The 26,659-nt window shown below is 44.9% G+C and overlaps 1 protein-coding gene across 4 annotated transcripts in view; it reads right to left on the bottom strand.

Moving 5' to 3' along the window:
- LOC112068653 (phosphofurin acidic cluster sorting protein 2) overlaps window positions 1-26,659 on the bottom strand; it is a 96,290-nt gene that overhangs the window by 7,205 nt on the left and 62,426 nt on the right. The window contains exons 9-24 of one of the 4 annotated variants that reach the window (XM_024135847.2): window positions 25,552-25,703; window positions 24,977-25,070; window positions 22,310-22,399; window positions 20,492-20,643; window positions 19,549-19,681; window positions 19,332-19,436; window positions 14,378-14,484; window positions 13,936-14,090; window positions 13,482-13,592; window positions 9,130-9,241; window positions 8,599-8,631; window positions 6,009-6,051; window positions 2,077-2,119; window positions 1,602-1,740; window positions 715-938; window positions 241-354 (exon numbers count right to left, since the gene is read on the bottom strand). In XM_024135847.2, the coding sequence (XP_023991615.1) occupies window positions 241-354; window positions 715-938; window positions 1,602-1,740; window positions 2,077-2,119; window positions 6,009-6,051; window positions 8,599-8,631; window positions 9,130-9,241; window positions 13,482-13,592; window positions 13,936-14,090; window positions 14,378-14,484; window positions 19,332-19,436; window positions 19,549-19,681; window positions 20,492-20,643; window positions 22,310-22,399; window positions 24,977-25,070; window positions 25,552-25,703 (1,807 nt within the window). The remainder of the gene's footprint in view (window positions 1-240; window positions 355-714; window positions 939-1,601; window positions 1,741-2,076; window positions 2,120-6,008; window positions 6,052-8,598; window positions 8,632-9,129; window positions 9,242-13,481; window positions 13,593-13,935; window positions 14,091-14,377; window positions 14,485-19,331; window positions 19,437-19,548; window positions 19,682-20,491; window positions 20,644-22,309; window positions 22,400-24,976; window positions 25,071-25,551; window positions 25,704-26,659) is intronic. The other 3 variants (XM_024135848.2, XM_024135849.2, XM_024135850.2) reach the window with 3 other exon arrangements.

Raw genomic sequence — 26,659 nt, 5'->3', positions numbered from 1 at the left:
CGTACTCATTTTGGGTGCAGGTACTGCTTATATTTAGGTGCAGGAGCTCCACAATACTTTGAGCAAATGTTCTATTCGAGGAACAGGAGGTCAAGCGGTAGAAAATGTGATGTGCCAGTACTCAGCTCTGGTGAGCTCCTGCCCAAGTCAAARACTGACGGTGACGGTCACCGCAACAGCCCTGTGTGTGGGTATGTGTGTATGRTTACGTGTGTGTGAGTGTGTTTGTCAGGCCTGTACCTCTCAGCATGGTGTGCTGGTGTTTGGCAGTGCAGATCAGCCTGCTGATGCCCTCGATCACCTGGCTCTTGGAGTCCACCTCCTTCTCCTTGGGCTTTTTACTCAGGAATATCACTGCTCATCAAAGTGTGAGAAAGTCAAGAGAGAGAGAGGACATCAGTAAAATAAAGAGATCATTTGCCTTACACGGTACAAAATAAAATATTTATTTTACAATTATTATATTTCTTTTTACTAAAGATGTAAAGGTAAAAGGTAAATACGTCTTTTTCATGACGACATAAAACACAAAATCTGGTTGTTGCTGTATTTGGCCAGATAACTAGATTACAACCAGAAAAATACGTCTTCTTCACCAGGCACACATTTTCATAAAGAAAAACCAGAACATGCTATGAGTTGTAAGGTCGCATTAACGCTTATAACGGGTAATAACGCATTACACTCTTCGGCTCTCAGTGAAGCGACACCCACCTTTCTTGTTCTTCTCCTTCATGACGACCGTCATGGCCATGCCGGGAGGAGGGGTCAGCTCGCCCCCGTTGGGGATGCGGGACACCTGCAGCGAGCGGAAGTTGCTTTTCAGGGTATTCTTGATGCCCACGTCTCGCTTCTCGCCTTCCTTCTTCTTGTCGACGCCGTGACATGCCCAGTAGTCCACCTGGAGCCCCATCACCTCCCCGCCCGTCACCGGAGAGCTGCACGGCGGAGGGATATGGGAGAGAAACGTCACAAGAACGTCATATGAGCGTTTCGTATGCATGAAAGGGAAGATAAAAGGCCCAAACTGCAAGGTAGAGTACCATCTGAACTTGTGTGGGGCTGTAGCCAGTTTAGTTCATTATGTACAACTTACAGGTCAAGTCATAAAAAGGAAGAAGAGAAAGGGTACAGTAGAGCTCCAGTGAAAGACTGGAACACAGAAGACAAGTGGCCGTTCCCCCCTTCCCTCACCCTACCCAACATCTGGTCTCCAAGGAACATCTGGATGGAGAAAGGTCATTCATCTGGGAGTGGCAGGAAAGTGGGGTGGGGTGTTGAAGGATGGCTATCCTTTGTCACTCACTCCAGATTGGTCTATCTTTTGCCATTTAAATTAATAACATATAGTTTACAAATGCCTCATGAGCATAGTTCAACTGCCCTACCTCATCAGAACCCAAAATATAATAAGAAACYAATTAATGTGGAAGGTGTGGTCTGTACCTTCTGAAATTGTTTTATTGGCTACTGTGGCCAATGGGCCTCTGTCGGGGTTGTAGCCATTGTACAGTTATAAGGTTGAACCTTCAGATCAAATAATGGTTATGAGGGAAGGAAAGAGACATTCATTAAGAAGACAGCTAGGGTACAGTACGTACCCGGCTCCGGCGAGGGTGGCTGAGACGGAGGGGGAGGGGGGCGGGGTGCAGGTCAGGTCCTTCATGTAGGGTGGTCCCGGCMGGGGGGGAGGGGAGGCCAGCATATTGATGCTCCCCATCACAGCATCATCAGAGTCCACTGGGGATTAGGGAGGAGGAGGTTTTGTTAACGTCTTTAAGTAACCAGAAAAATGCATCTTTATCTGGTTTATTCGGGTTATCTAACCAGTTAACAACCAATATGACGTCTGTCTCATGACGTCTTGATCTCGTCATGAAAAAGGCGCAACAGTGGTTGTAAAAGAGTTATATGGATGTCTTTTAACCAGAAAACCATTTTACAAGAAAAATATTACATGATTATTACATGATACAGTATTTTGCCTGCTGGGCAGGCAAAATTCAAAACAATGGATTATCAGACAATACAAAGCAAACATAGGGTCAAAGGAAAATAAAGAGTAAGATGTCTTACTCGAGGTCGAAAGGTTGTGCTCAACGATACCCACTTTCACCAGCTGTGGGGGGACAAAAACCACGATTGAGATTTACATTTTGGTAATTTAACAGACACTCTTACCCAGTCAGTACATTTAACCAAGGTACAATACATGACCAAAAGTGTGTGGACACTTGCTTGTCGAACATCTCACTCGTGCATTAGTGAGGTCGGGCACTGATGTTGGGCGATAAGGCCTGGCTCGCAGTTGACGTTCCAATTCATCCCAAAGGTGTTCGATGAGTTTGGGGTCAGGGCTCTGTGCAGGCCAGTCAAGTTCTTCCACACCGATCTCGACAAACCATTTCTGTATGAACCTCGCTTTGTGCACGGGGGCAATGTCATGCTGAAATAGAAAAGGGCCTTCCCCAAACTGTTGCCACAAACTGTTGCCACGCACAATTGGCATAGCGTCGTCCGGGTTAGGGAGGGTTTGGCCGGTAGGGATATCCTTGTCTCAGTATGTAAAAAATGTAATAAAATGTATGCACTCTACTGTAAGTCGCTCTGGATAAGAGCGTCTGCTCTTGGCCGGTAGGGATATCCTTGTCTCAGTATGTAAAAATGTAATAAAATGTATGCACTCTACTGTAAATCGCTCTGGATAAGAGCGTCTGCTAAATGACTAAAATGTAAAAAATGTAAAAAAATGTATTCCTCCTCCACCAAACTTTACAGTTGGCACTATGGTAGCGTTCTCCTAGCATCCGCCAAACCCAGTTTAGTCTGTCAGACTGCCAGACGGTGAAGGGTCATTCATCACTCCAGAGAATACATTTGCACTGAACCAGAGTCCAACAGTGGCAAGCTTTACACCACTCCAGCCGACGCTTGGCATCGTGCATGGTGATCTTAGGCTTGTGTGCAGCTGCTCGGCCATGGAAACCCATTTCATTAAGCTCCCCACGAAGAGTTATTGTGCTGACGCTGCTACCAGAGGCAGTTTGGAACTCGGTAGTGAGTGTTGCAACAGAGGACGAAAGATTTTACACGGTACATGCTTCAGCACTTGGTTGTACCGTTCTGTGAGCTTGTATGGCCTACCACTTCGCGGCTGAGCCGTTGTTGCTCCTAGACGTTTCCACTTCACAATAACAGCACTTACAGCTGACCAGGGTTAGAAATTGACAAACGGACTCAACGTCAACAGTGAAGAGGCGACTCCGGGATGCTGGCCTTCTAGGCAGAGTTCCTCTGTCCAGTGTCTGTGTTCTTTTGCCCATCTTAATCTTTTCTTTTTATTGGCCAGTCTGAGATATGGCGTTTTCTTTGCAACTCTGCCTAGAAGGCCAGCATCCCGGAGTCGCCTCCTCACTGTTGACGTTGAGACTGGTGTTTGCGTGCACTATTTAATGAAGCTGCCAGTTGAGGACTTGTGAGGCATCTGTTTCTCTAACTAGACACTAATGTACTTGTCCTCTTGCTCAGTTGTGCGCACTGGGGCCTCCCACTCCTCTTTCTACTCTGGTTAGAGTCAGTTTGCGCTGTTCTGTGAAGGGAGTAGTACACAGTGTTGCATGAGATCTTCAGTTTCTTGGCATTTCTCACACAGAATAGCCTTCATTTCACAGAACAAGAATAGACTGACGAGTTTCAGAAGAAAGTTCTTTGATTCTGGCCATTTTGAGCCTGTAATCGAACCCACAAATGCTGATGCTGTCACGCCCTGATTTGTTACACCGGTCCTTGTTATTGTCTCCACCCCCTCCAGGTGTTGCTTATTTTCCCCAGTGTATTCATCCATGTGTTTCCTGTCTCTCTGTGCCAGTTCGTCGTTTCCAAGTCAACCAGCATTTTTCCCATTCTCCTGCTTTTTGCATTCTCCTTTTTCTAGTCCTCACGGTTTTGTCCCTTTCCTGTTTCTGGACTTTGTTCCCGCCTGCCTTGACCATGAGCCTGTCTGCCATTCTGTATCTCCTGGACTCTGATCTGGTTTTGACCTTTTTTCCTGTCCACGACCACTCTCTTGCCTACCCCTTTGGATTAATAAATATTGTAAGACTCCAACCATCTGCCTCCTGTGTCTGCATTTGGGTCTCGCCTTGTGCCTTGATAGATGCTCCAGATACTCAACTAGTCAAAAAAAGGCCAGTTGTATTGCTTCTTGAATCAGACTTTTTTTAGCACAGTTTTCAGCTGCGCTAACATAATTGCAAAAGGGTTTTCTAATGATCAATTACCCTTTTAAAATMATAAACTTGGATTAGCTAACACAACGTGCCATTGGAACACAGTGTGAGGGTTGCTGATAATGGGCCTAGTTGCTGATAARGGGCCTCTGTACGCCTTTTTTAATCTACCGTTTACAGCTACATTAGTCATTTACAACATTAACAATGTCTACACTGTATTTCTGATCAATTTGATGTTATTTTAATGGTCAAAAAATMTACTTTCCTTTCAAAAACAAGGACATTTCTAAGTGACCCCAAATTAAAACGGAAATATCACATTTACATAAGCATTCAGACCCTTTACTTAGTACTTTGTTGAAGCTCCTTTGGCAGAGACTACAGCATTGAGACTTCTTGGGTATGATGCTACAAGCTTGGCACACCTGCATTTGGGGAGTTTCTCCCATACTTCTCTGCAGATCCTCTCAAGCCCTGTCAGGTTGGATGGTGAGCGTCACTGCACAGCTATTTTCAGGTCTCCCCAGAGATGTTCGATCTGGTTCAAGTCTGGGATCTGGCTGGGCCACTCAAGGACATTCAGAGAATTGTCCAGAAGCCACTCCTGCGTTGTCTTGGCTGTTTGCATAGGGTCGTTGTCCTGTTGGAAGGTGAACCTTCGCCCCAGTCTGAGGTCCTGAGTGCTCTGGAGCAGGTTTTKATCAAGGATATCTCTGTACTTTGCTCCGTTCATCTTTCCCTCGATCTTGACTAGTCTCCCAGTCCCTGCCACTGAAAAACATCCCCACAGCATGATGCTGCCACCACTATGCTTCACGGTAGTGATGGTGCCAGGTTTCCTTCAGACGTGACGCTTGGCATTCAGGCCAAAGAGTTCAATCTTGTTTCTCATGGTCTGGTGACTTTTGGCAAACTCCAAGCGGTATGTCGTGTGCCTTTTACTGAGGAGTGGCTTCTGTCTGGCCACTCAACCTTCAAGGCCTCCTGGAAGGTTCTCCCATCTCCACAGAGGAACTCTGGAGCTTTGTCAGAGTGACCATCGGGTTCTTGGTCACCACCCTGATCAAGGCCCTTCTCCCCTGACTGTTCAGTTTGGCCAGGCGGCCAGCTCTAGGAAAAGTCTTGGTGCTTCCAAACTTCTTCCATTTAAGAATAATGGAGGCCACTGTGTTCTTGGGGACCTTCAATGCTGCAAGAATACCCTTTCCCWGAGCTGTGCCAAAACACAATCCTTTCTCGGAGCTCTACGGACAATTCATTCAACGTCATGGCTTGGTTTTTGCTCTGACATGCACTGTCAACTGTGGGACCTTATATAGACAGGTGTGTGCCTTTCCAAATCATGTCCAATCAATTGAATWTACCACAGGTGGACGGACTCCAATCAAGTTGTACAAACATCTCAATGCTGATAAATGGAAACAGGATGCACCGGAGCTCAATTTCAAAAACCTGTTTTCGCTTTGTCAGTTTGTGGTATTGTGTGGAGATTTAAGAGGAAAATGTTTAATTTAATCCATTTTAYAATGTAACATAACAAATGTAAAAAAAGTAYAGGGGKTGAARACTTRACGAATGCACTGTAAGAGTAAAAAACAACCACATATCACAGTCATTGCAAGTAAAACTTTCCTCAAAGCAGCTATCAATAAAAACTGTTCTCATTGTGTATTATCTTGACAGCTTCAAATAAATGACAGATAATTGCCAGTCTAACTGGAGATGAGCGCTCAAAGATAACACTCAAGTTATTTCGTTGCAAGTGAATATTCTTACCCCAATAAATGGCACAAACTTCTGACAGGAGTCCTCGTCAGGGCTGAGGGAGCGAATGGATAACATATAACAAATGTTAGTTTCGCGTTAACACACTCCCTGTTTGGATGTGGTGGTGTGATGGGTCTGAAGGAAGAATGAGTTTGTGTGTGTGGCTAAGGGATGTCCAATCGGAATCGATGAGACATGGCCTCTCAGAAGTGGTTTTCCAGTGGTTCTGGAAAACCAGGAACATTTTGGGAATGAAGGTCACGCCGCGATGAGAATGCCAGGGAACGCTCCTTACAACCGACCCCTAAACGGGTGCGTTGTAAGCCTGCCGTGACGTGAGCAGTGGAGGAGTGAGTGAGGGGGTTAACATTGTTGGTGACATTGAATGTGAACCCAATATACAGGGTGAGTTCTGCAATCCCGCTGGTTTTGGATTCTCAGTCCTTAAGAATACTGATTGGCTGGAAAAAAAAATCAACACGAAAATCAACAGAACTATGACACTCAAGGACCAGAGCTGTGCACACCCGGTATACAGTGCGAGGCAAATCCTAACTTCCATTTAGGTACATTTTCACTTAGTTATTCATTGATGTCAATGGGAGACGAAGCAAAAAGTTTACTTAAGTAGAAGTTAGAATTCACCCCTGTATTTGTAAAGGGTTAAAGTATAGTTAGCATATTTCATTTGTTCGGTCCCAGTCGACTACTTCTGTGTGAAGTTGGTAGTGCTGCCGTCGTCTTCCCAAAGCTATCCTTGCCCATTTCTCACAAATCCCACCCAAATTAGCTCAAAAAGCTGGATACAGCTGGTGTAAAACCAAAATAACCTGCAAAATGAGTCCAGAGGGGGTGAATTGTTGGAGCGCATGGTGAAAAGAGCTGTGAGAAAASCATGTTCGGACAGCAAAGAGGTAGGACAAACAGAGCATGACAAGTTCATCTCCCTCGTGAAACACGCCCGAGAGTAGCATTGACGGTTTTCTAGAGTTTTTAAAGATGGYAAAAGCATCGACTAAAATATGGAGTATACACATCTGAGACTTTGCACCCTTGCTTTTCAAAGAGAAAGACAACAAGTAGGTACAAACGTAGCACATTAAGCAAACTCAGTCGGGCCCTTGGTGTACAGTACAGTCTCCCCTGCCTATCTGACCAGAATATTATCTAGGACAGGGCTCTCCAACCCTGTTCCTGGAGAGCTATGATCCTGTAGATTTTCACTAACTCTAATKTAGGGCACCTGATTSTAATAAATAGCCYGTTGATGAATCGGTTTAGTTATAATTGGGGTTGGAGCAAAAACAGTCCAGGAACATTGTTGTAGAGCCCTGATCTAGGATAATCTTCAGGTGTGTCTCAATATTCTAACGCGGCTTCCTCTCCTGGTTTCCTGTTCTTCAATGGCACTGATCTGAAAACACATGATAAATGAAAGCATTACTCCWCTCTGCAGAGTTTGGACTCGATCGGCTCTCATCATGTTCTGACAATGCTCAGTGGACTCTGTCTCTGTCACCAAGGGGAGACCGGGAGAGACTGGGATTAGCCAACCAAAAGTCACCTTTCAGCACCCCTTTGTTCCTATAATACAGTGCACTTGTTTGCCTTTTATACAACTGGTAATTGTTAAGGTGACCTTTAAATGTTTGAGTGCTCATGCTCATTGATGTGTGTGTGTGTGTGTGTGTGTGGTGTGTGTGTGTGTGCCATTACACTCTTACAAGGCCAAAATTGTTTTCTGAGGTGGGTCAACAGTGACATCTGAGCAGAGATTGAAAACAACAGTCACCATGCAGGTGTGTGTGTCGAGTGTGTCACGTGGCTGGTGTTCTCTACCTCCGCACTATGCACTCCTTCTCCCTCCCTCCCTCCCTCCCTCCCTCCATCTCTTCAAACCACCTAATTACATCTCCACTGTCACCGCTCCTTCTTTACACTCGTCCTCCTCTCTCTGAGGTAATAGGAAAGAACACATCAATGTCAACCTTTTTCCCTTAGATCTCATTGAGTCAACAGCCGTTCCCAACTTTAAAGAGCAATGTATGTGGGAGACCTTAAAAGGTAGAGTCAGCAATGTGACATCGTCAAACACAGCGGGGCGACTTCCCGATTACATATTTCAACAARAACAGGGTTTCAATCCACCAAGATGGCCAGTATTGGCTCTTTCCAATTTGCACGTTCGGCACTCCTTTGAGGAATGCCGACATTGGAAAGATCCAATAATGGCAGCCTTAGAAGATTCGACTTTTGTTGTTGACTTCTGTAAGCAGGAAGTCACCCCGCAGTGTATGATGATGTCATATTGCTGACTGTACCTTTAATGCGGTTGTATATTATCCAAAATCCACATATCCAAACCAAATCCAAACCAAAAGCCAACCAAGCCAGACAAGTGGTTTTAAGACAGTAAGACATGCAAAAACTCAAATCAATTCGGGGGTAGTCGATGCAGACCAGATATGAAGTTAAGACGAACAGTGAGTTATGTGTGGGTGGGTTAGACATTAGACAACAAACAGAAAAGGTTATATTGGTGGACAAAATGCAACACAGCAGGGGGGGAGGGGTCAAACGGAAGGCTGCGGCCAGGTACCTGATGTAAAAATCAAAATACAAGCTTCTCTTCCTTGAATGCAAATGAAAGAAAAAGGTAGAATAACTCAGTGTGGTAAAATGGTACGAGTCGTCGTTGTTCTTTCTTCATGAGTTGTGAGTCAACTGTCACAAAATATGTTCTGTCAAAGTGGAGTTGACATGTTGTTATTCTGTCGGTGCTAATTTAAATAAGCGAATGTGGTCGATGAATGTGATTGAATATGGTTGAAATTAGCAATACTAGTGTTGCTTTTTCCAAAGATAAATTAATGAGAATGTCGCCACTAAATTGAAAAATCTGAAATGTAGAGGGAGCACTTGCTACACAATAGATAATCCAAATATAGTTTAATAGCATAATAGAATAARAGCWTACAAAAATATCTACATACATAATATCTACATTTTACCAGACATTTCATAAACACATGCACAGGCGTGCATTCGCACACACACACCCTTAAATATCACCCATTCATTCTGCACTCACATGCACGCACGCACACGCTTGCTTGCACACACACCTTACCTTTTCTGTTTGTAGGTGAGCATGGCCTCAGAGATGGGACACTGGTGTGAGACGCTGGCCCCAGCCAGGTACTGAGACACGCGGCCTGCTACATCAATGTTGTCTACGGAAACTCAAAGTGGAGGGCACAACCTATCATGTTTTTGTTCTTCCACTCTCTTTGTTCTTACACCCTTTTACAATCCCATTTATTATTATTMTATTATCATTCATGTATTGTATTATCATTCAACACATACAGTAATGCAACAGTAGAAGCATCAAAATATACTAATATTGTGTGGATGCGAGCATATTATACTAAAATAAATATTCTGTAAAACTTCCTGCAATGAATACCCTGTACAATAAATACTAACTTARATATTTTGTAATAATGTTTTTAATAATAAATACAATATTAAAATTAACAAACTAGCACATTTTAAGAACAATTATGAAGACTTTAGCAAATTTGAAGAAAATTATGCCGAAATTCTATCAGCATATCGACTGTAGTACTCGCGCTGCTGAAACATTAGACCACTGTTACTCCAACTTCCGGGATACAAGCCCCCCCCTCCTTTCGGGCAAATCTGAGCACGACTCCATTTTGCTCCTCCCTTCCTATAGGCAGAAACTCAAACAGGAAGTACCTGTGCTAAGGACTATTCAATGCTGGTCTGACCAAATCGGAATCCACGCTTCAAGATTGTTTTGATCACGCAGACTGGGATATGTTTCGGGTAGCTTCCGGGAATAATATTGACGAATATACTGAAACGGTAATTGCCTTTATCAGGAAGTGTATAGGATATGTTGTAGCACTGTGACTATTAAAACCTACCCTAACCAGAAACCGTGGAGAGATGGCAGCATTCGTGCAAAACTGAAAGCGCAAACCACCACATTTAAACATAACAAGGTGTCTGGGAATATGGCAGAATACAAACAGAGCAGTCATTCCCTCCGCATGGCAATCAAACAGGCAAAACGTCAGTATAGAAACAAAGTGGAATCGCAATTCAACGGCTCAGGCACGAGACATGTGTGTCAGGGTCTACAGACAATCACGGACTACAAAAGGAAAACCAGCCACGTCGCAGACACCGACGCCTTGCTTTCCGGACAAGCTAAACACCTTCTTTGCCCGCTTTGAGGATAACACAGTGCCACCGACGTGACCCGATACCAAGGACTGTGGGCTCTCCTTCGTTGCCGACGTGAGTAAGACATTTAAAAAGTGGTAACCCTCGCAAGGCTGCCGGCCCAGACGGCTGGCTGGTGTGTTTACGGACGTATTCAATCTCTCCCTTTCCCAGTCTGCTGTCCCCACATGCTTCAAGATGGGCACCATTGTTCCTGTACACAAGAATGCAAAGATAACTGAACTAAATGACTATCGCCCCGTAGCACTCACCTCTGTCKTCATGAAGTGCTTTGAGAGACTTGTCAAGGATCATATCACCTCCACCCTACCTGTCACCCTAGACCCACTTCAATTTGCATACCGCCCCAAAAGGTCAACAGATGATGCAATCGCTATCACACTGCACACTGCCCTATCCCATCTGGACAAGAGGAACACCTATGTAAGAATGCTCTTCATTGACTATAGCTCAGCATTCAACACCATAGTACCCTCCAAGCTCATCATTAAGCCCGAGGCCCTGGGTCTGAACCACGCCCTGTGCAATTGGGTCCTGGACTTCCTGACGGGCCAGCACCATGTACTGAAGGTAGGAAACAACACCTCCACTTCGCTGATCCTCAACACTGGGGCCCCACAAGGGTGCGTCCTCAGCCCCCTCCTGAAGTACCTGTTCACCCATGACTGCGTGGCCAAGCATGCCTCCAACTCAATCATCAAGTTTGCAGACGACACAGTAGTAGGATTGATTACGAACGACGACGAGACAGCCTACAGGGAGGTGGTGAGGGCACTGGGAGTGTGGTGCCAGGAAAATAACCTCACTCAACGTCAACAAAAAAAAGATAATTATTGTGGACTTCAGGAAACAGCAGAGGGAGCATCCCCCCATCCACATCGACGGGACAGTAGTGGAGAAGGTGGAACGTTTTAAGTTCCTCGGCGTACATATCACTGACAAACTGAAATGGTCCACCCACACAGAAAGTGTGGTGAAGAAGGTGCAACACCGCCTTTTCAACCTGGTGAGGCTGAAAAATTTGGCTTGTCACCTAAAACCCTCACAATCTTTTACAGATGTGCAATTGAGAGCATCCTGTTGGGCTGTATCACCACATGGTATGGCAACTGCACCGACCACAACCGCAGGGCTCTCCAGAGGGTGGTGCGGTCTGCACCAACGCATCACCGGGGGCAGACTATCTGCCCTTCAGGACACCTACAGCACCTGATGTCACAGAAAGGCCAAAAATATCATCAAGGACAACAACCACCTGAGCCATTGCCTGTTTCCCCGCTATCATCCAGAAGGCGAGGTCAGCCCAAGTGCATCAAAGCTGCGACCGAGAGATTGAAAAACAGCTTCTAACTCAAGGCCATCAGACTGTTAAATAGCCATCACTAGCACAGAGGCTGCTGCCTATATACACAGACTTCAAATCATTGGCCACTTGAATAAATGGAACACTAGTCACTTTAATAATGTTGACATATCTTGCATTACTCATCTCATATGTAAACTCAGCAAAAAAAGAAACGTCCTCTCAATGTCAACTGCGTTTATTTTCAGCAAACTTAACATGTGTAAATATTTGTATGAGAATAACAAGATTCAACAACTGAGACAAACTGAACAAGTTCCACAGACATGTGACTAACAGAAATGGAATAATGTGTCCCTGAACAAAGAAGGGGGGGGGGGGGGGGGGTGTCAAAATCAAAAGTAACAGTAAGTATCTGGTGTGGCCACCAGCTGCATTAAGTCCAGGCTCTTCGCTGGGCATGGCAGAACACTGACATTCCTGTCTTGCAGGAAATCACGCACAGAACGAGCAGTATGGCTGGTGGCATTGTCATGCTGGAGGGTCATGTCAGGATGAGCCTGCAGGAAGGGTACCACATGAGGAAGGAGGATGTCTTTCCTGTAACGCACAGTGTTGAGATTGCAGGCAATGACATCAAGCTCAGTACGATGATGCTGTGACACACCGACCCAGACCATGACAGACCCTCCACCTCCAAATCGATCCCGCTCCAGAGTACAGGCCTCTGTGTAACGATAAATGCAAATCCAACCATCACCCCGTGTGAGACAAAACCGCGACTCGTCAGTAAAGAGCACTTTTTGCCAGTCCTGTCTGGTCCAGCGACAGCGGGTTTGTGCCCATAGGCGACGTTGTTGCCGGTGATGTCTGGTGAGCATCTGCCTTACAACAGGCCTACAAGCTCTCAGTCCAGCCTCTCTCAGCCTATTGGAGACAGTCTGAGCACTGATGGAGGGATTGTGCGTTCCTGGTGTAACTAGGGCAGTTGTTGTTGCCATCCTGTACCTGTCCCGCAGGTGTGGTGTTTGGATGTACCGATCCTGTGCAGGTGTTGTTACACGTGGTATGCCACTGCGAGGACCATCAGCCGTCCGTCCTGTCTCCCTGTAGCGCCGTCTTAGGCGTCTCACAGTACGGACATTGCAATTTATTGCCCTGGCCACATCTGCAGTCCTCATGCCTCCTTGCAGCATACCTAAGGCACGTTCACGCAGATGAGCAGGGACCCTGGGCATCTTTCTTTTGGTGTTTTTCAGAGTCAGTAGAAAGGCCTCTTTAGTGTCCTACGTTTTCATAACTGTGACCTTAATTGCCTACCGTCTGTAAGCTGTTAGTGTCTTAACAACCYTTCCACAGGTGCATGTTCATTCATTGTTTATGGTTCATTGAACAAGCATGGGAAACAGTGTTAAAACCCTTTACAATGAATATCTGTGAAGTTATTTGAATTTTTACAAACTATCTTTGAAAGACAGGGTCCTTTCTCTTTTTGCTGTTTATACACTGTATTCTATACTATTCTACTGCATCCTAGTCTATGCTGCTCTGACAATGCCTGTCCATATATTTATATATTTATCCTTAATTCCATTCTTTACTTAGATTGATGTGTATTGGGTATATGTTGTGAAATTGTTAGATGTTACTTGTTAGATATTGCCGCACTGTCGTAACTAGAAGCACAAGCATTTCGCGAAACCCGCAATAACATCTGCTAGACACGTGTAGGTGATCAATAACATTGTTTTGATGTGACGCATAATGCACCATAATGCTGATAGATTTTACTAAACATCTGTCACTGCATGAAGCATTATGAGCAGATCCCTATCAGATCCCTATCATGCACGGTACTGTGGCTCATAATACGCATTTGCTGCTCRAGCTCTCWGCTGTACCTGATGTTGGGGCCTCCAGTCTGCCGAACAAGTCCCTCCAGCCAGCGTCCATGAAGATGTTGTTGAACTTGCTGTCGAACGAAGACATGTGTTTGGCCAGAGGATGAGTGCCTGCAGAGGGAGGAGCAGACTGATTAGAAGGCCACAGGAAAACAAAACGGAGTCCAGCTTTTGTAGTCTGTGTGTTGTTAGCCTGCTATGATACCCAGGGTCCTATATGAGATCTGTTCCTGCAACTAGTGTTTTGTGTGCAGTTTTCCGTTTGACGTCAATGCATGATTTATGGGAGTCTTGCGTTATGCGTGCAGAATTGTAATTGGCCATTCTTTTCTACAGTTTATCGACTTTTCCAATGCATTAATGATATTTTCAAATTATCCCCTAAATCTACTGAATTGAAATGGAATTGACGACTAACCCGAACTCCATGGCGATTGGCTGAATTGCTGCTTACCGACAGGGATGACCAGGAAGCGGATGTAGCTGAGCCAATCAGGCGTCTTGTTGGCCAACTGCTCCACGAAGCACCTGAGGATGGTGCTGAGGTAACTCTGGTCTCCGGCCACCGCCACTTTGATGGTGGGGGGTGTCTGGGCATTGCAGTTACAGCTAGTCAGAGAAGTGGGGGGAAAAACATTATGAGAAACAGCAACTTGTTTCCACTTTATTCTGCGCTGTAATGGAAAGTGCTACCAAAACGTTTCACATATCAAAAATTACACGGGCCTAATCATGATCATCATAAGATCCACTCGCCTTGGTGACCACGGAATTAAAATTCACATGAAAAAGTCCACAAGAAACATTGACATTTTTACAATGAAGCAAAGTGAAATCGATTTGTTCCTCTCAACTACAACCATTGAATTAGAAAGAGGAAGGAAGCGAGTTCTTACAATCTCTGGATCCTGGTGACTATGGTGTTGAAGGCTGCATGGACATCCGCACCAGAGATGGTGCACACGATAGGCTGGCTGTGCTCATGGAGAATCTCAGATAGATACTGCAGGGAGGGAGGGAATGAGAGACAGAGGGCAGAGAGAGAAAGGGGTTGAAAAGGGGTTTCAAGACAGAGGTGAGACGGCGCTTGGGATCAACGGGGCTAGTCAATCAGAAGCCGACTCAAAAGGCCTCAGGTCTGTGTATGTGTGAGTGTACATGCGCGCACGTCTGTGTTTGTGAGCGCACATGCTTGCATTATGTTTACATAAGCAATGGATTCCCCGATTGTTAAGCCTTTCCCCAGCTAGGCTTAGAGATATGAAGGTCTAAAAATACCTGATCTTGCACATGTTCAAAAAAGGAGTATGTTTGTTGAGTGCACAGCTGATGCAAATGCTACTGATTGAGTAGCATAATACACTATATGTACAGTTGAAGTCGGAAGTTTACATAAACAAGTTTTAATGACTCCAACCTAAGTGTATCAACCACTCCACAAATTTCTTGTTAACAAACTATAGTTTTGGCAAGAACATCTACTTTGGGCATGACAAGTAATTTCTCCAACAATTGTTTACAGACAGATTATTTCACTTAGAATTCACTGTATCACAATTCTAGTGGGTCAGAAGTTCACATAAACTAAGTTGACGGTGCCTTTAAACAGCTTGGAAAATTCCAGAAAATGAAGTCATGGCTTTAGAAGCTTCTGATAGACTAATTGACATCATTTGAGTCAATTGGAGGTGTACCTGTGGATGTATTTCAAGGCCTACCTTCAAACTCAGTGCCTCGTTGCTTGACATCATGGGAAAATCAAAAGAAATCAGCCAAGACCTCAGAAAAAAAATTGTAGACCTCCACAATTCTGGTTCATCCTCAGGAGCAATTTCCAAACGCCTGAAGGTACCACGTTCATCTGTACAAACAATAGTATGCAAGTATAAACACCATGAGACCACGAAGTCGTCATACTGCTCAGGAAGGAGACGCGTTCTGTCTCCTACAAATGAACATACTTTGGTGCGAAAAGAGCAAATCAATCCCAGAACAACAGCAAAGGACCRTGTGAAGATGCTGGAGGAAACAGGTACAAAAGTATCTATTTCCACAGTAAAACGAGTCCTATATTGACATAACCTGAAAGGCCGCTCAGCAAGGAAGAATCCACAGGTTTGCAACTGCACATGGGGACAAAGATCGTACTTTTTGGAGAAATGTCCCCTGGTCTGATGAAACAAAAATAGAACGGTTTGGCCATAATGACCATGGTTAATAAAATAATGACCCAGGAATAGATATAGCCCTTGCTTCACTCCAGACCTGACTGCCCTTGACCAGCACAAAAACATCCTGTGGCGTACTGCATTAGCATCGAATAGCCCCCATGATATGCAACTTTTCAGGGAAGTTAGGAACCAATATACACAGGCAGTTAGGAAAGCTAAGGCTAGCTTTTTCAAACAGAAATTCGCATCCTGTAGCACAAACTCAAAACAAGTTCTGGGACACTAAAGTCCATGGAGAATAAGAACACCTCCTCCCAGCTGCCCACTGCACTGAGGCTAGGAAACATTGTCACCACCGATAAATCCACCATAATTGAGAATTTCTCTATGGCTGGCCATGCTTTCCACCTGGCTACACCCCCCACAGAAACTCGCCCAAGCCTCCCCATGGACCCCTACAAATCAGCCGGTCTATACAATCTGGACCCTCTCTTTCTAAAATTATCTGCCGAAATTGTTGCAACCCCTATTATTAGCCTGTTCAACCTCTCTTTCGTATATCGCCTGAGATTCACAAAGATTGGAAAGCTGCAGCAATCATCCCCCTCTACAAAGGGGGAGACACTCTAGACCCAAACTTCTACAGACCTATATCTATCCTACCCTGCCTTTCTAAGGTCTTCGAAAGCCAAGTTAACAGATTACTGACCATTTCGAATCCCACAGTACCTTCTCCGCTATGCAATCTGGTTTCAGAGCTGGTCATGGGTGCACCTCAGCCACGCTCAAGGTCCTAAACGATATCATAACCGCCATCGATAAGAGACATTACTGTGCAGCCGTATTCATCGACCTGGCCAAGGCTTTCGACTCTGTCAATCAGCACATTCATATCGGCAAAGCCTTGGTTTCTCAAATGACTGCCTCGCCTGGTTCACCAACTACTTCTCTGATAGAGTTCAGTGTGTCAAATCGGAGGGCCTGTTGTCCGGACCTCTGGCAGTCTCTATGGGGGTGCCACAGGGTTCAATTCTCGGGCCGACTCTTCTCCGTATACATCAATGATGTCGCACTTGCTGCTGGTGATTCTCTGATCCACCTCTACGAAGATGACACCATTCTGTATACTTCTGGCCCTTCTTTGGACACTGTGTTAATTAACCTCCAGACGAGCTTCAATTCCATACAACTCGCCTTCCATGGCCTTCAACTGCTCTTAAATGCAAGTAAAACTAAATGCATGCTCTTCAACCGATCGTTGCCTGCACCTGCCCGCCCATCCAGCATCATTACTCTGGACGGTTCTGACTTAGAATATGTGGACAACTACAAATAGCTAGGTGTCTGGCTAGACTGTAAACTCTCCTTCCAGACTCACAATAAGCATCTCCAATCCAAAATTAAAATCTAGAATCGGCTTCCTATTTCGCAATAAAGCATCCTTCACTCATGCTGCCAAACTTACCCTCGTAAAACTGACCATCCTACCAATCCTCGACTTCCTCGACTTCCTCGAGCCTCCAACACTCAACAAATTGGATGCAGTCTATCACAGTGTCATCCGCTTTGTCACCAAAGCCCCATATACTACCCACCACTTCGACCGTTACACTCTTGTTGGCTGGCCCTCGCTACATATTCGTTGCCAAACCCACTGGCTCCAGGTCATCTACAAGTTTTTTGCTAGGTAAACCCCCGCTCACTGGTCACCATAGCAGCACCCACCCATAGCATACCCACAGGTATATCTCACTGGTCACCTCCAAAGCCAATTCCTCCTTTGGCCGCCTTTCCTTTGGCCGCCAGTTCTCTGCTGCCAATGACTGGAACGAACTGCAAAAATCACTGAAGTTGGAGACTCATATCTCCCTCACTAGCTTAAAGCACCAGCTGTCAGAGCATCTCAGAGATCACTGCACCTGTACATAGCCCAACTGTAAATAGCCCATCCAACTACCTCATCCCAATACTGTATTTATTTATCTTGCTCCTTTGCTCCCCAGTATCTCTACTTGCACATTCATCTTCTGCACATCTATCACTCCAGTGTTTAATTGGTATATTGTAATTACTTTGCCACCATAGCCTGTTTATTGCCTTACCTCCCTTATCCTACCTCATTTGCACACCGACTTTTCTTTTTATCCCCTTTTTCGTGGTATCCAATTGTTAGTAGTTACTGTCTTGTCTCATCGCTACAACTCCCGTACGGACTCGGGAGAGGCGAAGGTCGAGAGCCATGCGTCCTCCGAAACACAACCCAACCAAGCCGCACTGCTTTTTAACACACATCCAACCCGGAAGCCAGCCGCACCAATGTGTTGGAGGAAACACCGAAACACCTAGCGACCTGGTCAGCGTGCACTGTGCCCGGCCCGCCACAGGAGTCACTAGTGCGCGATGAGACAAGGATATCCCTACCGGCCAAACCCTCCCGGACGACGCTAGGCCAATTGTGCGCCGCCCCATGGGCCTCCCGGTCGCGGCCGGCTGCGACAGAGCCTGGACTCAAACCCAGAGTCTCTGGTGGTACAGCTAGCACTGCGATGCAGTGCCTTAGACCACTGAGKCACCCGGGAGGCCCATATATAGACTTTTTCTACTGTATTATTGACTGTATGTTTTGTTTATTCCATGTGTAACTCTGTGTTGTTGTATGTGTCGAACTGCTTTGCATTATCTTTGCCAGGTCGCAGTTGTAAATGAGAGCTTGTTCTCAACTAGCCTACCTGGTTAAATAAATGTGAAATAAATAAATAAAAATAGTTATGCTTGGAGGAAAAAGGGGGAGGCTTGAAAGCCGAAGAACACCATCCCAACCGTGAAGCACGGGGGTGGCAACATCATGCTGCTTTGCTGCAGGAAGGACTGGTGCACTTCACAAAATAGATGGCATCCCGAGGTAGGAAAATTATGTGGATATATTGAAGCAACATCTCAAGACATCAGTCAGGAAGTTAAAGCTTGGTCGCAAATGGCTCTTCCAAATGGACAATGACCCCAAGCATACTTCCAAAGTTGTGGCAAAATGGCTTAAGGACAACAAAGTCAAGGTATTGGAGTGGCCATCACAAAGCCCTGACCTCAATCCTATAGAACATCTGTGGGCAGAACTGAAAAAGCATGTGCGAGCAAGGAGGCCTACAAACCTGACTCAGTTACACCAGCTCTGTCAGGAGGAATGGGCCAAAATTCACCCAACTTATTTTGGGAAGCTTGTGGAAGGCTGACCCAAGTTAAACAATGTAAAGGCAATGCTACCAAATACTAATTTGTAAACTTCTGACCCACTGGATGTGATGAAATAAATAAGGTGAAATAAATCACTCTATATTATTCTGACATTTCACATTCTTAAAATAAAGTGGTGATCCTAACTGACCTAAGACAGGGCATTTTTACCAGGATTAGATAAATGTCAGGAATTGTGAAAAACAGAGTRTAAATGTATTTGGCTAAGATGTATGTAAACTTCAGACTTCAACTGTATATGGTAAGAGGSTAATTTCATAGTCTTTATACAATAATGTAATGACGATTTTGTAACGTTCCAATTGATTGATTTCCAAAAAAGCGGATACCAACGGTTTTGAATGATTTTATATGACCAGATAGTAGCCTTTGTTTTTTTACCACTTAATTAGTCACACTGACCAACACAAACACAAAAGTAGCCTACCTGGCCCTGCCAGTCTGTGGTGTTGATGAGGATGATGCTCTCGGGGAGCTGCTCGTCAGAGATAAGGATCTGGTTTAGCTGGTCGTACACTGACTTCCTGGGGACCTGGCGGAGGACGAGGCAGAAGTAAAAAACATGATCTATCTGTTATACACATATGTAGATCTTGTACACACACACTAGCTTACTGTACTATTGTGCACACACTAACACACACCTGGACAGCGATCCTGGATTCCGGGGATGTCTCGCTGTCGATGCTGCTGGTCCTGTCACTCTGGGCCTTGGAGTTCTGCCGGTCCTTCATGGACGTGCTCCTAGGACGCCTATGCAGCTTGTTCTCGGTTTTACTGTGGACCACAAACATGCACGGACCCAATGAAGCACTGAGCCAGGTTGAGCCACTGCTGAGAAATCTTAATAATAAAAAAAAAACTTTATTCACAAATACTAAGTAGTAGATATGCCTACAGCAGAATTCAGACAATCCTGGCCATCTAATCCTTCTCTTTGACTCTTTGACTTTCCGGAAGCATTTTCTGAGCACAAAATTGCTGCCACACATTATCTATGTGGTTGCTTTGAATTATCCTTGCACAATGGAGAAATGTACAATGACAAATGTGCAATGTCTGTACTGGGCAGATTGCTTATTCAATGGATCTGACTTTGATTCATCAGATGAGTAGAGTCGGTGGAAGTAGTGCTAGGGGACGTCCTTCTGCTGATCAGTTTGTTTATAGACGGGTGTAGCGGGGGAAATCACTGTATTGCGCTGAACAACCAAGACACCAGGTGCTCAATCAGAGAGGTAAACCTGATCTCACCCTCTCTTTCCCCCCCCCCCCACTCTCTCTCTTCCTCCCTCTCTCTCATCAATTTTATTTTGGGCATGTGTCTTATACAACTCACGGCCTGGAGAGCTACTGGGTTTGCAGGCTTTGTTCCAGCCCAGCACTGAGACACCGGTTTCAAATAATTAACTAGTCACGGTCAATCTGGATCACAGTTAGTGGTATCAGGTGTATTAGTGCTGGGTTGGAATAAAGCGAGCAGCGGTACTGTGTGTGAGACTGTGTGCGTCTGACTGTTTTTGTGCGTGTGAATGCATAAATGTCATACACGCATGCAAGTGAGCGGTTATGCATGTGGGCGGCTACCTCGGCGACATGAGTGTCTGGGACTCGGTCTTGCAGAGTTTGGCCACTGGGCCGGGCAGTTTGTCCGTGCTCAGGTCCCAGTTGATGGGAGTGGGGTTGGGGTTAGCCTCCCCTGGCCCTGTGCCAGCCCTAGTCTCCTCATCCTCCGCGTCCTGTACATAATGGACATAATGGGAGAAATATAGTTCAAAATATATATACCGTTTTCAATATATAGGGACGTACAGTACATACTAGGGTATTTCACTCATTCATTGGATTTCCATCCGCTGCACCGCGTTCCCGCTGGTTCATTTCTCTCCCTAGAGATTAATTAACACTTTACTTAACAGTCCTTTTCCAGTTGGTATTGTCAGTGGGAATTCACTGACACGAGACACGAGTCACGAAGGTTCACCCTGTGCGAGTTGAGAACACCTGTAAAACAGTTATCTGCATCCCACCCGATCCCATTTATAGCGCACTACTTTTGACCAGATCCCTATGGGCCCTAAATTAGTACACTACATTGGGAATATGGTGCCATTTGGAACGCAGCCATTGAGATCATTGTTTTCTCAATTGGATCATGCCCAAGAGGTAGCAACCGCAACCAATACGTAATATGATGAAATGCACACAGTACCTAGAAATCAGCTATTTCTGTGCAGGGTACCCATTGTCGATGCATTTCAATGTGCTGTCATGGTGACCGTGACAACATCACATAACGCCTGGCAGATGTCCGCAAACACATTCACATGAAGCCCAGTGTGTGCATGTAAGTATCACCGAACATCCCGTCCTTGGGCCCCAAACACAAGCCCCCTCAGAGTCCGTCCCTCCCTCTCTCAAGAAATGCGTCGTCAGGTGCTCCTCGTTGCCGGGGCTCCCGGGGTGAACAAGTGCAGAGGAGGCAATGGAGCACGAGAGACAACGGTGAAGAATAACAAACACTCTTCTCACGGACCAATACATACGTTGACGCCCTCTCTACAGCCAGCTGGACCTGGGCCTCAGAGTGGTGTCGGTGTGTTTTTACATAATGTGTGTGTGTACTGTAAATATTGMGTGTGTGTGTGTGTGTATGAGCGCGCTCATGTGTGTATGTGTGTGTGTGCGCGTGCATGTATGCTTGTGTGTAATAACGGAGGTCTTTGCGGTAACAGTGTAAATGTACTCTTGTTCGCATCAAAATGGTCGAGTGGAAAATAAACAGATGGGTGCTGATTTATGATCATGGACAAAACAGCAGCGCAGAGAGAGAGAGAGAGAGAGAGAAGAGATAAACAAAATGTTTAAGAACCCCGGATCTATTTCCCCGTGTCTACCTTATTTCATTCTGTCTACATTTTAGGAATATTTACTGACAATTGCTGTTTCCATTAGGCCTGTCTTGAGTTTTTTTAAATCCGTTTTTTATTACTTCCATAAAAATGGGTTGATGGAAACATGGTTAGTGAGAAAGAGAGAGAGAGAATGGGTAAAAAAAGACAGGTAGAGAGAACGACAGACATCAAATGAGAGAACATGAGTGAGTTGAGGCAAAGAGACAGGCAAAAAGAGAGACAGAGTGGAAAGAAAGAGAGAGGTACTAGGAGACAGAGAGACCGGCCCAGCCCTTGATAAAGAGAGAGAACAGCAAGAGAGAAAGAGCACTTAGGAAGAGCACACAATATGTTAAGCCTACAGGGATCCTCCAGAGGTTGCCCGGTGTAGAATAAAGTTGTCCTTAGACACCGATCTTGGGTCAGTTTCTCCCCACTTATGGTTAAGGTCAGAATTGGGGGAAGGGAAGCTGATCCTAGAGCTGTACCTAGGGGCAGCTTGCCCACTCACCCCTGCAGGAGACTCCAATCCGGCGCTGTCGTCTATATACTTGGTCCCTATTTGGACTTTGGCCCTGTCCGGGGACAGCAGCTCTCCACCCTAAAAGGAGCAGAACACAGGACGCAGTTACCAAAACCGTCTGCTAGGGGACACCCTTGAGCATATCCTAATTCCATGTAAGAATTCACATGAACTCTATTCAGTGTGTTTTCATATGCACCAGTTGCCAGCGAAATAGGTGACTACTAACCCTTAGGTGGCTGGCCACCCCTTAGCTATCTACTTTTGTCATGACACAAGCGACATCAGATTTTCAGGAACACACTGCATTCATGACATTTCTATCTGCAACGTTCCAGACGTTTGCTTACTTAAAGCTGTAATCCTTAATGGTGAAACTGTCACGCTCCTTTGTGATATTACAACAACAAAGAAGTAACTGCAAACAACAAAACACTGTTTTCTTCCCTATGACATTGCATGTGGGACAGAACAGCAGAATATTTACCACGCTCCTCACCGCTTCGTCAACAAAGCAAAAACAATAACAACGGCGGTGGGGCGGACAGTGAAACTGTTACCCCTCCTGTTGATTCCATCTTTAACGTGCGCCAGGGTCCAACTCTGAAATGCCTTTATCGATACTGTCATAGCTGGTGTCTGCATATTTAATGAGACGATCAATGTTCTATTTTGTGGCAATGTTTGATTTGCTTGAACTGACGACAATTTACAAATCATTTCTGCAGGCCTTAGGACAACGTGCACGCAGAATCGATCGGGCCTTACTCAATATCTGACCCTCACACTAAGAAATCACCCACACAGTTAAAGTGTCTGGTGCAGCAGTACACGGTACTACCGTATACAATTCAGAGAATATCCAAGAATGGCCATCTAAAATTCCTGGCATATGGATGCCACACATAATTGGCTATTTAAAGGGTATAGCTACAAATGTATTAAATCTTAAATGCCTGGCATACGGATGCCAAAAAGAATTAACTATTTATAGGGATAGTTCATCCAAGCTACAAATGTACCTAATCTAAAATGCCTGGCATATATATATGGATGCCACTAATCATAACTATTTAAAGGGATAGTTCACCCAAGCTATATATTATATATGGATGCCACTAATCATAACTATTTAAAGGGATAGTTCATCCTTTGAAATGCCTGGGGCTTCATTTATCAATCACGTGTAGCCACAAATCTGTGTGTAAACCATGCGTGCGATCATTTCCACACAAAGTGGGAGATTTATCACAATGAACGTTTGGTTGAGAGTGTGTATATGTATGCACAGCCATGACCATGCGTACGCACAGTGATAAGTGGTGGAATAAGGGAACTGCTTGTCAAGCTTAGAATTGGAAAAACACACCGGGTGTACCAAAACATTAAAACGCATGCCATTCTGGTGCACATTAAAGTGCTATCCACCCTCGTGTTTTTAGCAATGGCCACTTTTCAGCGGGAGCTTGCTGATCGGTATCTCACATCCCTGGATGAGCCAATGTTCTTCGGATGCAATCGTCAGCAAAACAAACCGTAAAATACCACTTCCATACACCATCGCACAACAGGTTGAAGTCAAGAGGGGTTTCTTTGCCATCAATGGGTTCCCAAATACGAACGGAGCAATAGACGGCACACACGTCGCCATAAAACATAACCCTAACGAGTTCAAATAAGTGAACAGAAGAGGCTTCCACTCGCAATGTGCAGGCGATGTGACGCGTAAAAACACTGCTGAATTTCGTGGCCAGGTGGAACCCACGACTCGTTCATTCTGCAGAACAGCAATGTTGGCCTATACGCCTACAGGAGGGGAACTGTTGAGGACGAATGGCTTATTGGTGAGTGTCGCTTACTCATTTGAAGTATATTTGCCATTGCTAAAGCAACTTGAATTGTCCTCTCTTTGTAGCTATGTTTTCATTTTTACTCGTCAACCCACAACTGAGCAAACCAAATAAAACATTTTGGTTGTACTCTATTTCAGTCTAGAAGCAGTTTTTTTTCTTTGCTTGTTTTGGTTGCGCCGTTGTAGGCTATTTCATGGTACGGCGTTGTATATTACATACTGGCATTAAAAGGGATGATTTTTCTCATGTATGGTTAATTAGGGGTGTTTCGAAATGCAAATAGCCAAGGTCGTGCACAAGCACTGAGGCTGAGAACATTTGGTATTTATCAATAGTTATCGCCTATGTTTATGACGCTCGTAGAATTGTTTGATAAAACACTTATTTTTCGTAATTGTTTCTATGCAATATTGATAAATGATTCCCCTGGCATATATATGGATGTCACAAATCACCACTAAAGGGATAGTTCATCCAAGCTACAAATGTTCCTCATCTTATTGATAGCTACATAAAGAGTAAACCTGGAGATCTAAATAGACAATGGATCTGGATAGTCAGCAACCTACCCATGTTTGCATAGCTTTAGAGCATTTGAGCATTATTGGGTCAAAAAAAACTATGGGAGCGGTAGGACCTATGTTAGCATTAGCATGCTAATCCAAATTATATTAAAAAGCTAGTTCAGCAGAGAAACAAAACAAAAAACTTTTGTGTGTGTGTGTGTTAGTGTGTGGCGGGGCTTGTTGTGGCCTTATGCTCCACTGGTAACAAAGCGGAGTGAGTGCGTGCGTGTACTTACGATGCAGGCCAGGTCCCTGGGCTGGCTCTTCTGACTGTGTAGACTCCCAATCTCAGTCTGGGAGCTCGAATGGGACATTCCCTCAAAGAAGGGCCTGGGTGACAACCACATTTAAAAAAAAAACATATTTGATACTTTCACAAAAAGTACATACTTGAGAGACAATAACTGTGCTGAGGTGGGTAGTAGTGACACTAACTTGTGTACCCATTTAGGTGATGTTTTCATGTTAGTCATTCAGCTGCAATTGTTTCTAACGTTTCTCCCCTGTTTCTCCCCTTTCTTTTCTCTCTCGTTGATTTCATGTACAGTAACAATGCACAAATAAACTCCCCTTAAACACTGAGGAAAGAATGCGGGGTCTTCACTTTGACTAGAGTGTGAGCATTATAAGGGACCCTCTGAGTTCAGCTGTACTCACAACATTTGTGCGGTCATATTTGAGTGTAGGTGTACTGGCGACATGATATGGGGCCCTACTTGAGTTTGGGTTTAGCGGTCTGTATTTGGGACATTTTGTGGGGCCTTACTTCAGTTAAGGTGTACAATACCGATAACATTTTGCAGAACCTTACTTGAGTTTGGGTTTGGGCGTGCTGAGGACACTCTCGTTGTCCTCCATCTCAGGGCCGCTGTCACTCTGGTTGTAAACCTCCAGACTATCATAGAGCAGGTCCAGATCCTCCTCCACCTCCTGGGTCTGGTCCACTGGGTCCGAGTCCAGAACCTAGCAACAACAAATGGACAGTGAAATAATCAGTCAGTTAATCTATCAGTCAATCAATCAAATCAGTCAATCTCTCTATCCATCCATCCATCAACCAATCAAATCACTTCCAAAGAGCAAGTAATAGCACACTGGCAAGGAATAACTCCTCTGGCTGATGGAGTTGAAAGTTCAGAGTAGCATTGGTGACTCAGAAAATACTTGTATACATACACCACTAGCTTATTAAATACACCACCCTGCTCACGAAAGTGGTTCGCTCCTACAGACAGTGAGTCACGTGACCGTGGCTTGCTATATAAAGCAGTCAGACAGGCATCCGGTTACTGTTTGATTGAACGTTAGAATGGGGAAAAAGTAGTGACCCAAGTGACTTTGAGCATGGTATGATCTTCGGTGCCAGGCATGCCGGTTCCAGTGACTCAGAAACGGCCGGCCTCCTTGCCTTTTCACGCACGCCAGTGTCTAGGGTTTACCCGAAAATGAGACAAACAAATAACATCCAGTAAGTGGCAGTCCTGTGGGCGAAAACAGCTCGTTGATGAGAGAGGTCGAAGGAGAATGGCAAGAATCGTGCAGGCTAAGAGGCGGGCCGCAAACAGGCAAAATAACGGCGCAGTGCTTCACTGTTTTATTGTTCACATTACCACTTCTGTTATCGAATTTGTGTTCTTTCTTTTAAATGCAGGAGTTAGTTTTCAACTCACTCAATATCGTTAGTTTTTAAAAGAACAAACAAAAAACAATGAATCTATAATACAGTATATAGTCTTCATACGATCTACAGTGATGTGGAGAAAGGCATCTCGGAACGCACAACTTATATCGGGTCTTGTCACAGATGGGCTTTTGCAGCAGACGACCAAACTGGGTTCTATTAGCTAAACACAAGAAGAAGCGGCTCCAACACTGGACAATTGAGGAGCGGAAAAACATCACCTGGTCTGATGAATCCC

Source organism: Salvelinus sp. IW2-2015, unplaced genomic scaffold (genome assembly GCF_002910315.2).
Source record: "Salvelinus sp. IW2-2015 unplaced genomic scaffold, ASM291031v2 Un_scaffold640, whole genome shotgun sequence".
Classification (NCBI taxonomy): Eukaryota; Metazoa; Chordata; class Actinopteri; order Salmoniformes; family Salmonidae; genus Salvelinus; species Salvelinus sp. IW2-2015.
The sequence above is the reverse complement of the archived record's forward strand: the minus strand, read 5'-3'. Positions and strand labels throughout refer to the sequence as shown.